Source organism: Pseudochaenichthys georgianus, chromosome 3 (assembly GCF_902827115.2).
Source record: "Pseudochaenichthys georgianus chromosome 3, fPseGeo1.2, whole genome shotgun sequence".
Lineage (NCBI taxonomy): Eukaryota > Metazoa > Chordata > Actinopteri > Perciformes > Channichthyidae > Pseudochaenichthys > Pseudochaenichthys georgianus.
Window position 1 is genome coordinate 39,004,928 of NC_047505.1, and position 14,054 is coordinate 39,018,981.

Sequence of the window (14,054 nt, forward strand, 5' to 3'; positions counted from 1 at the left end):
GCATTGACAGTGGTCGAGGACTTGGAATTCTGCCAGTGATTACGCAAAATACAGGATGTCCTGTGCTGTAAATAATCTAATAAGAACCCTTATTCAGATCCAATATCTGCGATATTAGAATTCAAAATACAACATTATAGTTATATTATATGTAAATTCCCTTATTACACCATCATAAACAGGAGGTCTGGTCGCAAACGTATCAATGCATAAGTACATGTACAGAATGAACTCAGTGAACCAGTCAAATTCCAAGGCTTTGTGATACAGATACTAATCATTTTAATTTATTGTTTTTAGCTTGAAGAATTTATAACCATTATCCAGTCATGATTTGAACCCATAGTGGTAAAAGAAAGATATGTCTTTCGGATTTAAATGATTATCAAACAAGTCCCACATGTGAGACAACGACCAGTTATTTTGTAACTAGAATCTCGCGAGGTTACGGTTTGGCATTGTGTGCATGGTGCACGGTACAGTACTTCTTGTTGACTCCAGCAGGCAGCGATACTCCAGTGAAGCCCAGGGAAGAAAGCTGATATGCTTCTCGCTCTGAGTGTCGGGCCCTTTCGGAACCGGGTCCGGGCGGTTCGGTCCTGGAGTCGAGATCTATCAGCTATCTCTACTTTCCGCAGCGGCGGAGCCCTCACATCGGTACGGTGACTTTTGTTATTCTTCTTCTAAAGTGGCTACGGTCTTCTCAGAGCCATTGAAAGATACCTTCTTGAAAAAAACCTACACATTTGCATGAATTATATCAATGCAACCTTGTTGTTTTGCAACACTTGCATTATGCATTGGATCACAGTAATGCAGGAGTGTAATTGTATTTGATTTGTCATGGGAAAGAACACAGTGTTCCTCGGTGCAAGCTCTAGACTCTAGAGTCTAGACCCCCTACATCTGTAAACAAACAATCTGAGCACTGTTTATGTATCATTCCTCAGTTGTTTGCACTCTCACGATATGTCCTTTTGATTATGTTTAGTTTAGAAGTCAATTTCCTCAGTTTCATAATATTGTTTTTGAAGGGGGCGTGTCTCTGGTACTGTATTGGGGAAGGGGCATTTAGCCCAGGCTTGTTTATTGGTTCATTCATTCATTTGTCTTTACTTTTATAATTGATCAACAAAATATTAAAGGTGGGGTATGTAATTTATTTCAGAAACACTTTGTGTTATATTCCATGGAATGCTCTTAACATCCCGATAGCAATGCATTTATTAAATGCTTTGACAATAAATGCATACAAAAATGTCATCTGTGGAAGCCGTAGTACTGTAAAAAGCACGACCAATCATTTTAGCCGGCCCGGCTAAAATAACTGGATGGCCTACCTGCCTGTCAGCCTTCCACCTGTGCACAAATTTATCTCGTGCCCTCATTGGTCATGTGCGCGTTGTGAGCTGCACTTCAACACTGAACAATGTGTTCCAAACGGTGTTTTCTGAATGAAAATGTAATAGAGATACAGTAGATTACAGTTTTGATGTCACATGACATGAGGCAGATTTTAATCTGGGGAAACAAACAGATAATAAATGTTTTGGTTATCGTATATTTGTTTTCTTTGCATGATAAATTGAGCCCAGCCCATAGGCCTACAGCTGTTCCATATATTGCTGCTGCTGGTGTGTGTGACGTATAGGGCTCTGCTGTTGCTGTAGCATGTCTTTGTTACAATCAGTGGTGTAAAGTAACTAAGTACATTTACTCAAGTACTGTACTTAAGAACCATTTATAGAGACTTTCAATGTGTTACTTGTTTGTACTTTTACAGCACTACAATTCAGAGGTTAATAGTGTAGTTTTATTCCTCTACAATCATTATAATCCAAACATATAATGTATATTATACTGAAATGGGCCAATTGTAATAATGAGTACTTTTGGTACTTTAAGTACATTTAGCTGACAACACTTTTGTACTTTTTCTTTAGTCACAATTTTAAGGACTTTTACTTGTAAGAGAGTATTCCTACACTCTGGTTGTAGCCTACACGATTTGAGTACCTTTCCCACCTCTGGTAACAATAAACACTTGAAATGAGAAATGCTTGTGAATGCAAAGGTAGTATGTAAACTATAGTGGTGGGGTATAGTACGTTTGAGCAACCGGCTCGAGATGCACTTTTTGTTATATTCCATGGAATGCTCTTAACATCCAGATAGCAATGAATATCTTAAAGGTGACATGTCATGCTTTTCCGGTTATTGCCCGTCCCCTTGTGTGTTATGAAGGGTTTTATGCATGTAAACGGTCTGCAGAGTCAAAACCCTCAAAGTACACCCTGTAGCGAGTAAAACTCTAAAACAGAAAATACCTCCCCAAAACGCCTCGTTGGAGATACGTCACTGTCCATTTGATTCTTCCGGGTACATCATGATGTCATGTCGTCCCCGGAAAGAAATGGACCAATCCGTGGAGCCGTTACGTTACGTCCGCGGAGCCGTTACATTAAGCCCCCGCTCATTGGTCCAAATTGACCAATCCACGGACTTCCTCACACACTCAGTGCATGCAGCTCTGCTGATTTCTCCTCCCTGGCTGCAGGCTGATAACAGACAGTTGGGATCGCGGCAAAATTCTCTCTGCAGATCCTCACAGCGTTTATCAACCTTACTCAATATCAAGCCACACTTATTGTTTTTACTTCGGCTGTGACTTTGTGTGTGCTCAGGGTGAGTTTGGCTGTGTTTAGCTGTGTATCGCTAAACAAGGAAATCACACCTCCACGGAGCTTAGCGCGATTCACAACGTCCCGACTGGTCCCGACCAATCGGAGCACACTGGGCTCACAGGGAGGGGGGGCAAGAGCTGCAACGAGCCATTTAGTGGAGAGAGTGAATACACATACTTTACAGAGATGCTGTATGCGAAACCAATGTGAGTTTGGAAAATTGCACAGTATAAATCTATTCTAGTAGACCTCAACAATGGAATTATGATCAGTGGAAATGGGCGTGACATGTGACCTTTAAGTGCTTTGACAAAAAATCCATAAAAAAACTTCATCTGTGGAAGCCGTAGTACTGTAAAAAGCACGACCAATCATTTTAGTCGGCCCGGCTAAAATAACTGGATGGCCTACCTGCCTGTCAGCCTTCCATCTGTGTGTGTTGGAGGAGGGGCTCTGTAAGGAAGTGGCAGATTTTTTCCGGTTGTGTATTTTCAAATTCTAGCGCACTCGAGCCGGTTTCTCAAACTTACCTTCCCCACCTTTAACTAAAAGTTTGCTTAATTTAATATTCATTTAGGATTTTTTTTGTATTATTAAACAAGCATTTGTTTATGGCATCTTTAATTGTAAAGATAATTTTTCAACAATAACAATTTTGGCACCCAAATATATATTCCATCAATATAAACATCTAAATGTTGTGTAAAATGTTGTTATTCTCAATTATTGATAATGGTATTTGATTGCTAAAATCCATGATCAGTCATGCATTAATGAACCCAATGAAAACATTTTTTACTTCCAAACATTTTTATAGCCCAGAGTATAATTACATTTTTTGTTTGATATTCTCATGCAATCTGTATCTGAGTAAATACCATGTGAGATTTAGAGACACGGTTCAGTCAGTATAAGTGAGTTATCTGGAACAGTTTCTTAATTAAATCAAGTTAACCGGGACACAATGTTTACAATGTTGTTTCTTATCACCAGTCTATAACATCTACTAGTCAAAACATCTACTAGAAAGCCTGTTGAATTAATCTCTTTCAACCTAATATTTATTTTCCAGAAGTCTTTTTTTATGGCCATGCTGTGAGATTGTTAATCATATTGTAACTTTTTGTTTTAGAAGGGGTCACTGATCCAAAGGCGATGCGGAGGATTATTCCAACACAGTTTCCAACTTGCTCGCTTACTTAGCTCAAACAAACCCCCAAGAGGTAATGTAACTCCTAATGCTGTAACACTACGTAATTCAGCGAAACGTTTGCACACGATGACCTAAATATTTTGTTGTTTGTGTTTGCTGTTTTTGCTTTCAGGTTTTGAAAAGTTTTTCCCAAAGAGTGAAGAGAGCCCTGGCGTCAACAAATCAACTGAAGGTGAGGAATGTTTGAGTCACTATCACAGCATCATTTGTACATCTTCCGTTCTCATTTCCTCTGCAGTGCATGACTGATGTTCTGTTACCATTCAGATGAAAATACCAAAAAACAAGAGTCTCTTGTAACGGAAGAGCAAGACACAAATAATGATGGGGACGGAAGAAAACAAGGCGGAAAAAAGGAAGAATCCCACTGGTGGACACGCTTTCTGGTGCGAATGACCAGAATATTACCGATTTCTGTCTTAGATGCACTTCAAAATGCACTTCACGTTAACTTTACATATATCTATTTTTTAAATGCTGGCATATGATATATTTTATTCAAATCTAAGCCTGATCTCACTAATTAGAGCAAATCTAAGTTGCATTCTTCATAATTTAGCATGCATTTTGACCTATTTGAGCATAGAACTACTCATAGTATTATATAAATGTTATGTATTTATGTTTAATTAACAAGAACTCTGTACACTGTATTGTTGTCAGTCTTTCTAAATGGTCAATTCATGAAATTAATTATATTTCTATAATACATAGTACTGTACTAGTACTGTTCATATCATGATATATCTGGCAGGCAGCATACTGCGGTTGCAGTGTAAGAAGAGAGATGGTTTTACAGTCTTTCAATTAATGAATTGTTTTTTTTCTTACAACATTTCTTGACCCAACAGGAGGAGTTTCCCTTGCATCAAAGATCTTTTCAGTACGTTGCATTCGGTGCAGCAGGCATGGTCTCAGCTTTTTTGTACTTTTACTTCCGAGAGACGGGGATGCAGATCTCCTGGAAGGACTTTGTGCAGTACTACTTGAACAGAGGCTTGGTAAGAGGCGGAGAGAGGATTTCGTTTTTTGTTACTTTCGTTTTTATTGCTTGTTTTTTGCAACCATGTAAACATATTGTTGTTTGTGCCCTCTACACAGGTCGATCACCTGGAGGTTGTCAATAAACAATATGTCAAAGTAATTCCTTTCAATGGAGTGAACACACCGGAAGTGGTTAGTTATTTTGCTTTTCCTATAGGTCATGCTGTTGGTTAGGTTAAGGGATATTTTTAAAACAGAGATGAGTCATACCTTTGTTTTGTCTAATAATTTAAACTAAAGGCTCTCTTACAACGTATATTCTGAACTTCATTTGGAATCCAGTCCACCGATTAGGTTGATCACATGCAATTTAAAATACTACTTTTTAAGGTAAAACAATGTACTTTTGTGCACTAGAATTAGCTATCATAGCCAACAGAAGCTGCAATTGATTGACTGTTTACATTTGTTGAAAGAAGAGTTTATGTTTTCCTTGTTATTTACCTTTTAGAAAAACCTAGACAGGCTTGCTTGTGAGTTTAATGTACATAAGCAAACGTTTTGCACAGTATACTGATGTTGAATCCCCTCTGTTTTGTGTACATTTCAGAGCTTTTTGTGGTTCAACATTGGCAGTGTTGAGTCATTTGAGCACAACCTGGAAATGGCCCAGCAAGAAATGGGTTTTGACTCACAGAGAGTTCCTGTATTCTACAGCAGTGAAAGCGATGGGTGAGTATTTTATTAGATGAGTACCTGAAAATGTTCATATTAAAATGACTTTACACATATTGTATTGTCATATTGATGCTGGCCTTATGGAGCTTATTTCTTTCCCCCCACAGGACACTCCTTTTAAACGTTCTCCCAACCTTACTGCTGGTCAGCTTTTTAGTTTTTGCCATGCGTAGGGGACCAATGGCAGGAGGTCGTGGGGGTAAAGGGCAAGGAGACCCCTCCAGTATGAGTAAATCCAAAGCTAAAATAATCACAGACAACATCAAGGTTCGATTTAAAGATGTCGCAGGATGTGAGGAGGCCAAACTGGAGATTTTAGAGTTAGTCAACTTCTTGAAGAACCCGCGGCAGTACCACGACCTAGGAGCCAAGATCCCAAAGGTGTGCCCTTAGCATTCATCATTATTCAGGAGATATGATGGAAAACCTACTTTTGTAATGCTTTTGTGGCTGCCCTGATCAAGAACCATGGGATTCAACAAGCCTTTCACATTTGGCTTCCTTTCCTACGTTGCAGGGTTATTTGAATTGAACCCACATCTAAATATCTATAGAGAAATACATTTGCACCACATTTTTCTCACAAGCCAATCAGAGCATACTGTTTTCTTTTGGAGAGGGTCTTAAACAGAACCTTTCAGACAAAGGTATATACAGACAATGATACAACAATTATGTGTTTTTTGAACATTAAAGGTGGGGTAGGTAAGTTTGAGAAACCAGCTCGAGTGCGCTAGAATTTAAAAATACACAGCCGGAGAAAATCTGCCACTTCCTTACAGAGCCCCTCCTCCAACACACATGAACGCGCACATGACCAATGAGGGCAAGTTTGTGCACAGATGGAAGGCTGACAGCCAGGTAGGCATCCAGTTATTTCAGCCGGGCCAGCTAAAATGATTGGTCGTGCTTTTTACAGTACTACGGCTTCCACAGATGACATTTTTGTATGGATCTTTTGTCAAAGCACTTAAGATATTCATTGCTATCGGGATGTTAAGAGCATTCCATGGAATATAACAAAAAGTGTATCTCGAGCCGGTTTCTCAAACTTACCTACCCCACCTTTAATGTTCAAAAAACACATAATTGTTGTATCATATTGTCTGTCTGTATATACCTTTAATCACTCTTTGTCTGGCTCGAGATACACTTTTTGTTATATTCCATGGAATGCTCTTAACATCCCGATAGCAATGAATATCTTAAGTGCTTTGACAAAAAATCCATACAAAAATGTCATCTGTGGAAGCCGTAGTACTGTAAAAAGCACGACCAATCAGCCAGCCCGGCTAAAATAACTGGATGGCCTACAGTACCTGCCTGTCAGCCTCTGTGCACAAACTTATGCCCTCATTGGTCAGTGTGGTTTGTGTGTGTTGGAGGAGGGGCTCTGTAGGAAGTGGGGCTCTGTAGGAAATGGGCTGTGTATTTTCAAATTCTAGCGCACTCGAGCTGGTTTCTCAAAAAGTACCTACCCCACCTTTAAGGCATTTAAGCAGGTTTTGGTAGAAACTCAAAAAACAAATATGAACCTGAAAATGAGTGCAACATGTCTCCTTAAACCAGGGTGCAATGTTGGCGGGCCCGCCTGGTACTGGAAAGACCTTGCTAGCCAAGGCCACGGCAGGAGAGGCCAACGTCCCCTTCATCACTGTCAACGGTTCCGAGTTCCAGGAAATGTTTGTTGGCGTGGGTCCAGCGAGGGTCAGTATGGGCTAAATGCAGCAGGATAGTGCCAAGTAGTCATAAAACTGAATGAATTGGTCACATGCATTTCATTATGCTGTTTGGCAAAACTGTAAACACAATTATTATTGGGATTGTTATGTTAGAGGTGCAAATAAAAAGCATGACCCTTGCTTTGGGTGCTTTGTGTTTTACAGGAAAGGATGCTAACTGTAAGATAATTTCTGTGATTTCTGTTTGCTCTTTCCTTTATAAGATAAGGGACACGTTTGCCACAGCTCGAAAACACGCTCCATGCATCCTCTTTATTGATGAGATTGATGCAATTGGCAGAAAGAGAGGCAGAGGGAACTTTGGCAACAACAGCGAGCAGGAAAACACCCTCAACCAGTTGCTTGTGGAAATGGACGGTAGGCAGTAATCTCTCTTAGTTTTCAAGACTTTTTTTGTCCCATTCCTGGAGCATTATTTCACGACATCACATATGGTATTTGTATTTGTCATTCCAGGGTTCAACAGTTGTACTAATGTGATAGTTTTAGCTGGCACCAATCGAGTGGATATTCTGGATCCAGCTTTGATGAGGCCGGGACGCTTCGACCGACATATATACTTAGGTAAAGTGAAGCACTTGTTTTAGGTCTTCTCTAACTTTATAGGCTACTGCTCTCTCCTGGATTCCTGAGAGCAGGTTTCACTTAATTACACTCAATCTGTTATCCACATCTCTTTCTCTACATCATCATGTATCCCTGGTTCACTTTAAACGTGCCTCTAAGTTAAATTTGTTAAATTTCACTTAATCAGTTGCAAGGTAAGAGCTATTTGGGGGTTTTGATTTACATCTTGTATAAAATAAACCGGCCGACTTTATTATTTTTCCGTAATGCAATTTATGGTCCTTTGGATGTTTTTAATTTTAGACTTGAAAGCAAATCCGGAGTGGTTTTTCTTTTGTTTTCCCCCTCTTTTTCAATTCCATATTAATGTGTAAATGTGTTACCACACCATCTCAGTACTACTGCACAGCAGGCACCATGCAACAACCCCAATTCAGTGGCACTAATGTGCTAGCAGATTTAACTTTGTTATTTGTATTCGTCTGCTTCAGATGAGGTGCTAATCTTAACCTTACTGACACAGTCAGTGTATGGTTTCCATTTAAGAAATTGGCTTCAAGCCTATTATATTTGCTTATTTTATTTTATTTGCGACTGCTCAGTTGTAATGTCATTTAAAACGTGTGTTGCATACTGTGCGCTTTTATCTCTGTGGTTAAAATGGTTGATCCTTTTCAGCCTGCTGAGATTTAATTTGCTTTATGCCAGCAGTGCTGGACAACAGTGGGCAGGGCAGACTTCTCTCTGAATAGAACACTGGGTCAAAAGGAGAGAGCTGGCTCTCTATAAAAGAAGGATTAGATGACTGGCGGCCAACATGCGGGACGAGACACACACTCCTCTGTGTTGTTGACTTTTTCTGTTCCCTTTCCTTTAATCGTTCTGTTGTTACAGGTAAACAGTATTGTTAAGATAAAGTTGCCTCAAATACAGTTTCAATGCCAATTTAGATAGATAGATAGATAGATAGATAGATAGATAGATAGATAGATAGATAGATAGATAGATAGATAGATAAATAGATAGACATACTTTATTGCCATTTCAACAAGACACAGAGTGTACTATTAAAACGAAATTTCGTTGTACTGGCTTACAGGAACAGGACAATATAAAAACTTGCTAAAATTGTACATATAAATAAATAATAGTGACGTGGTGCTGATAAAATTAAAGATAAAGTGTGCGTTTAAAATATAAAGACTTACTATACATATAAATAAAATAGACATACTATATAGAAAATATGTGCGCTTTACACAGCGTAATGTAATCTCTATGTTACTGGTCTACTTAATATTCAGCAGTCTGATGGCATGGGGGAAAAAGCTATTACAGAATCTGACTGTTCTGCTCTTAATGCTGCGGAACCTCTTGCCGGAGGGCAGCACGGAGAACAGAGCATGGTGAGAATGAGTGGGGTCTTTAAAAATGTTCTGGGCTTTTGTCAGGGAGCGTTTCTGAGCGGTGTCTCTGATGGGAGGGAGAGAAACTCCGATGATCTTCTCTGCTGTCCTGACCAGCAGAGACTTCCAGTCAGACTTCAAATTTATGTTTAACTTAAAGTTTAAAATCAGCATGTCACAAACTTTTAAATGTATACATTTTTTTTAGGCGGTCTTCAAGATAAGGGTCACTGATCCCATGACTTTGCCTTCCCATTAAAACAGTTATCTCCTTGTAAGAGCTAACACTGCTGTATGAGGAGCTTAACGACACATACTGCTGACACAGGGTTTGTCGTTTAATGTTGTCTTTACTGACCAGTTTGATTTACAGAATTTGATGAGCAGCTCTTCAAAATTAATTTTCTAAATATTTTCTTGTTTTATTTTTCTATTTTTGTACAGGACTACCAGATATTAAAGGCAGAGCATCCATCTTTAAGGTGCATTTAAGACCTCTGAAGTTGGACACCAATATAGAAGTACAGGCTTTGGCCAGGAAGCTAGCTGCACTAACTCCAGGTTTTACTGGTAAGAAGAAGAGATGTGTGTGCATGTTCACAAGTGTTTCCACTTTTTTTAATTTATTATTCTACAAATGTTATACAGTTTGCATGCTGTATTTCTCGCCCAATTGTTTTTATCACACGACAGGTTAACTTGGTTGTTTTGACTCCTTTTTGTCTTAGGGGCTGATATTGCTAATGTGTGCAATGAAGCAGCACTAATAGCTGCACGCCACCTCAGCCAACATGTCAACACCAAGCACTTTGAGCAGGCAGTCGATAGAGTTATTGGAGGTAAGTTGACATGGACAATTCTTATTGTGAACCTATTAGATATAGGTTATAAACCTTCATCAAGTCAGTAAGACATCCTCCTTTCTCTCAGGTCTGGAAAAAAAGACTCAGGTAATGCAGCTTCCAGAAAAGACAACTGTGGCGTATCACGAGGCCGGACATGCTGTGGCCGGCTGGTTTCTCGAACATGCAGACCCCCTTCTTAAGGTAGTCACACCGTTTGCTTTCTCTCACACTGCTGCTTGACCATCTGAATCCACCTTCTGCCCTTGAAGAGATTTGTTTTACCCTCTGCAATTAAATAGGGATTTCCCCACATCATTATATTGATAATTGGAGTAACTATCATGTACTCCCTCAGGTCTCCATTGTTCCCAGAGGAAAAGGTTTGGGTTATGTGCAATATCTGCCTAAGGAACAGTACCTGTTCAACCGTGAGCAGCTGTTTGACAGGATGTGCATGATGCTGGGGGGTCGAGTGGCAGAGCAGGTTTTCTTTCGGCGAATCACCACCGGAGCGGAGGATGACCTCAGGAAGGTCACCCAGTCTGCATATGCACAGGTATTCACCATATTCTAAAACAAACATGTTAACAAATTCACAAGAAATCAGTAAATTACTGTATGTGATAAAATATGACATTGGGAATTAATGTTGAGTCATACACTCTTTGAGTCACACTTAGATGCTTAAATGGAAGTTATATCAAATATGGTAAGACTTGTATTAATAATAACTATAAAAGTTGACTCGGTAGGTTTGTCTTCGTCTCATGGAACTCCACGAGTTAGTAGTCACTGACGGTATAAAATCAGTCCTAAATAAGCAAAACAAATGTATAAGTCTGATGGGTCAGGTAGTTTGCAAGATGAGCCATAGACCGAAAGACAGACAGAAACACATACACATGTCTTAACGCATGATATCCAAACAGGCTTTTGGGTGCACAATTAGAAGTCACTTAGCATTTTTGTTAGTTTGAGAACAATGTTGTAATAAAGGCACACAAGAACAGTTTGTTTTGTAACTAACGGCCTGTTTCTCTTCATATTTCAGGTTGTACAGTTTGGAATGAATGATGCGATGGGTCAGATGTCCTTTGACCTCCCTCAGCAGGGTGACATGGTAACGGAGAAGCCCTACAGTGAAACTACAGCCCAGCTCATAGATCAGGAGGTCCGCTTGCTCATAGATTCTGCCTTCCAGCGAACACTTCAGCTTGTCACGGACAAGAGAGATATGGTGGACCAGGTGAGAACTACTCACATCACTGACAAAAAGGATGGACAGAAGTAAAGATAAAGAGTCATTTTTCCAACACTGCATGAAGAAGCAACTTGATAGCTAATTCTACTGCTCATCTGTTCTCGAAGTCAGCAATAAGAAATTACATTTGTATTGATGGAGTTAGCCATTATCTTAAAAATGCTTGTTGTTCACTATAATTGTTCATGTGCTGCAGGTGGCAAAACGTCTGCTAGAAAAGGAGATGCTAGATAAAGCGGACATGGTGGAGCTGCTGGGAACTCGTCCCTTTCAAGAGAAGTCAACATATGAGGAGTTTGTTGATGTGCTGGGGAAATTAGAGGACACCTCTATATCCCAAGAGCCAGAAGGAGTACTGAGGGTGGGAAAAACACTTCCAGAATGAGCAAAACAATCAGCCCTTTTCCTCTAGCTGGACACACGCCTCAAGGAAAATATTTTAGCTGAATTAAGTTAAATATTTCCGAAGTTTTTCACCATTTGGTCCAGAGTTTCGGGGCTCTGAAAAAAATCCCTGGTTCTCATAGCAGCAAAGTGAGATACGATGTGTTGCACTGGTCTTAAATGGCCTCAATAATGCAATTTGAATTGTGGTCTTTATATTCTGGGGGGAATTACATAAAATACTCATGTTATTCTTAGTTCAGTCTGTAAGCCACAGTTCTGTGAGGAGCTGTTTGTCGCTTACATTTCCCTGGGGTTGCCTTCCTCTCACACTGAGATGCAGTTACTTCCACTTACAAAACTGCAACCAAATGAGATTTTTAACATTGAGAATGCATTGACATTGTGTGTCGTGTACATGAATTTTGGTTTGTATTTGTCAGTTACACACGTTGCTGGTATCATTATATGATGGTATCAAAGGTAAAATGGTATTCTACAGCTCTATGCCTTCATCGGACCCCAATTTTGTTAATATGACAAGAATGGTTCCTTTTCCGGCTGCCACTTCATTATTACATTACATTGCATTTAGCTGACGCTTTTATCCAAAGCGACTTACAATAAGTGCGTTCGACCAACAAAATACAAACTTGAAGAAAACAATCATATAAGTACATCAGGCTTCATAGAGCAACAACATTTCAAGTGCTACTCAACTGGCTATAGATGAGCCAGCCCTTTATTAGTATATAAGTGCTTTGTTAATAGTTCTATCGCTCGAAGTGGAGTCGAAAGAGATGAGTTTTCAGTCTGCGCCGGAAGGTGTGTAAGCTATCTGCTGTCCTGATGTCAATGGGGAGCTCATTCCACCATTTTGGAGCCAGGATAGCAAACCCACGTGTTTTTGCTGATGGGAACTTGGGTCCCCCTCGCAGTGCGGGTGCAGCGAGCCGTTTGGTTGATGCAGAGCGGAGTGCACGTGCTGGGGTGTACGGTTTAACTATAATGGATATATGGATAAATATCTAAAACGTGTTGTCCCTGAGTGTAGAGGCCAGGTTTTCTTAAGATTTCAAAAGTACTTTGATTGTTCTTCTGAAAGTTTTAGATATGTCTTCACACGGTTCTATAATGAAGACATCTTTAAATATCTGTGAAGTTGTGTCTCAATTTAAATACATTTGTATCACCATGAAAGTCTTCCAGCAGACGTCAGCCTTTCTCAACCTGGTTCTCATTCAGTTATCAGGAGATGCAGCTGTTAGAACTCAGTGTTGCACATATGATACTACATATGTCATTGGATCGCATCTACTGTTGACATCCTTTACTTGGATTGATGATTACTTAAGAACTGGGAACAAGCAGAGGAAGAATTAAGTACTATAATGAGCTAACAAAATGCCATTTCACACACTCTTTTTCCGATTAACTAACATTTCTTGTAAATAAACACAAAGGAGAAAGGGCTCAAATTCCAGAGATGAATATTTGACTTGAATATTGTCCCTGATGACCCAAGCTAGCTAAGCTAAATAACTTCATGTGGCCTAGGTGGTTTGTTACACACTGTTATTGTAATGTGAATTGTGTCTTCTTCTTTTAGCCAGATGCTCTTGAGCTGAGTTAACCAGCTCAAATATAAAAACATACTTGAACTAAATGCCTTGCAATATCGCCCCTTTTCAAAACGTTTTTTATCAGGTTTTCCAATAGATAGTGAAAAGGCGTTTGGTTAAAGGACCAGCTTGACACTGGAACATGTGTTGTTCTCTGGTTGTATGTCAGTGTTAGTGAAAAATATTGCTTGACAATGCACTGTTCTTGTTCTTGCTTGATGAATATATCTTGTCAGTGAGGATTATTGATTTTTTGGAAAGGAATGTGAGGCTGCTGTGGCTCACACCAACATTAAACAACTTGTATACGCCTCTGTTCTGTTTTATATTCCCGGTTTCTATATTTAGCATTTTCTGTATTTCTTTATTATTACAACATTTCAGAATTCTATTGATACTGTTTAACGGTATGTTCATTCTGGCATGTGTGATGCTATTAAATAACACATAATCTAATTGCAGTTCCTTGGATGAATTACAAGTTACATTTGAGTATTTGTCTGGGATGTAAGCAAATGCCCTTAAAACAAGTTATTTATAATCAAATTAAAAATAATACAAATTGTAATTTCCAAAAGTATGTGTAACCTGTGTGAACAAGCCACAAT

General features: G+C 39.3%; 1 protein-coding gene across 2 annotated transcripts; it reads left to right on the forward strand.

Moving 5' to 3' along the window:
• The first annotated feature begins 475 nt into the window (after window positions 1-475).
• LOC117461399 (mitochondrial inner membrane m-AAA protease component AFG3L1-like) lies at window positions 476-13,977 on the forward strand. 2 transcript variants are annotated; one of them, XM_034103241.2, is made up of 17 exons: window positions 476-657; window positions 3,817-3,907; window positions 4,010-4,069; window positions 4,165-4,283; window positions 4,749-4,898; window positions 4,999-5,073; window positions 5,492-5,613; window positions 5,727-6,000; window positions 7,189-7,326; window positions 7,565-7,718; window positions 7,818-7,925; window positions 9,779-9,904; window positions 10,063-10,173; window positions 10,265-10,380; window positions 10,535-10,735; window positions 11,231-11,425; window positions 11,637-13,977. In XM_034103241.2, exons 1-17 carry the CDS (start codon window positions 544-546, stop codon window positions 11,823-11,825), a joined length of 2,343 nt encoding a protein of 780 aa, XP_033959132.1. In that variant the 5' UTR covers window positions 476-543; the 3' UTR covers window positions 11,826-13,977. The 2 variants fall into 2 exon arrangements, with proteins under 2 accessions (XP_033959132.1, XP_033959140.1); XM_034103249.2 differs by having other exon boundaries at window positions 3,820-3,907.
• Window positions 13,978-14,054: the final 77 nt, after the last annotated feature.

Coding starts and splice junctions, on each gene's coding strand:
- LOC117461399 (XM_034103241.2), top strand. CDS start 544: ATGCTTCTCGCTCTGAGTGTCGGGCCCTTTCGGAACCGGGTCCGGGCG. Junction 5,074..5,491: donor GAGTGAACACACCGGAAGTG/GTTAGTTATTTT, acceptor TGTACATTTCAG/AGCTTTTTGTGGTTCAACAT. Junction 9,905..10,062: donor ACTAACTCCAGGTTTTACTG/GTAAGAAGAAGA, acceptor TTTTTGTCTTAG/GGGCTGATATTGCTAATGTG.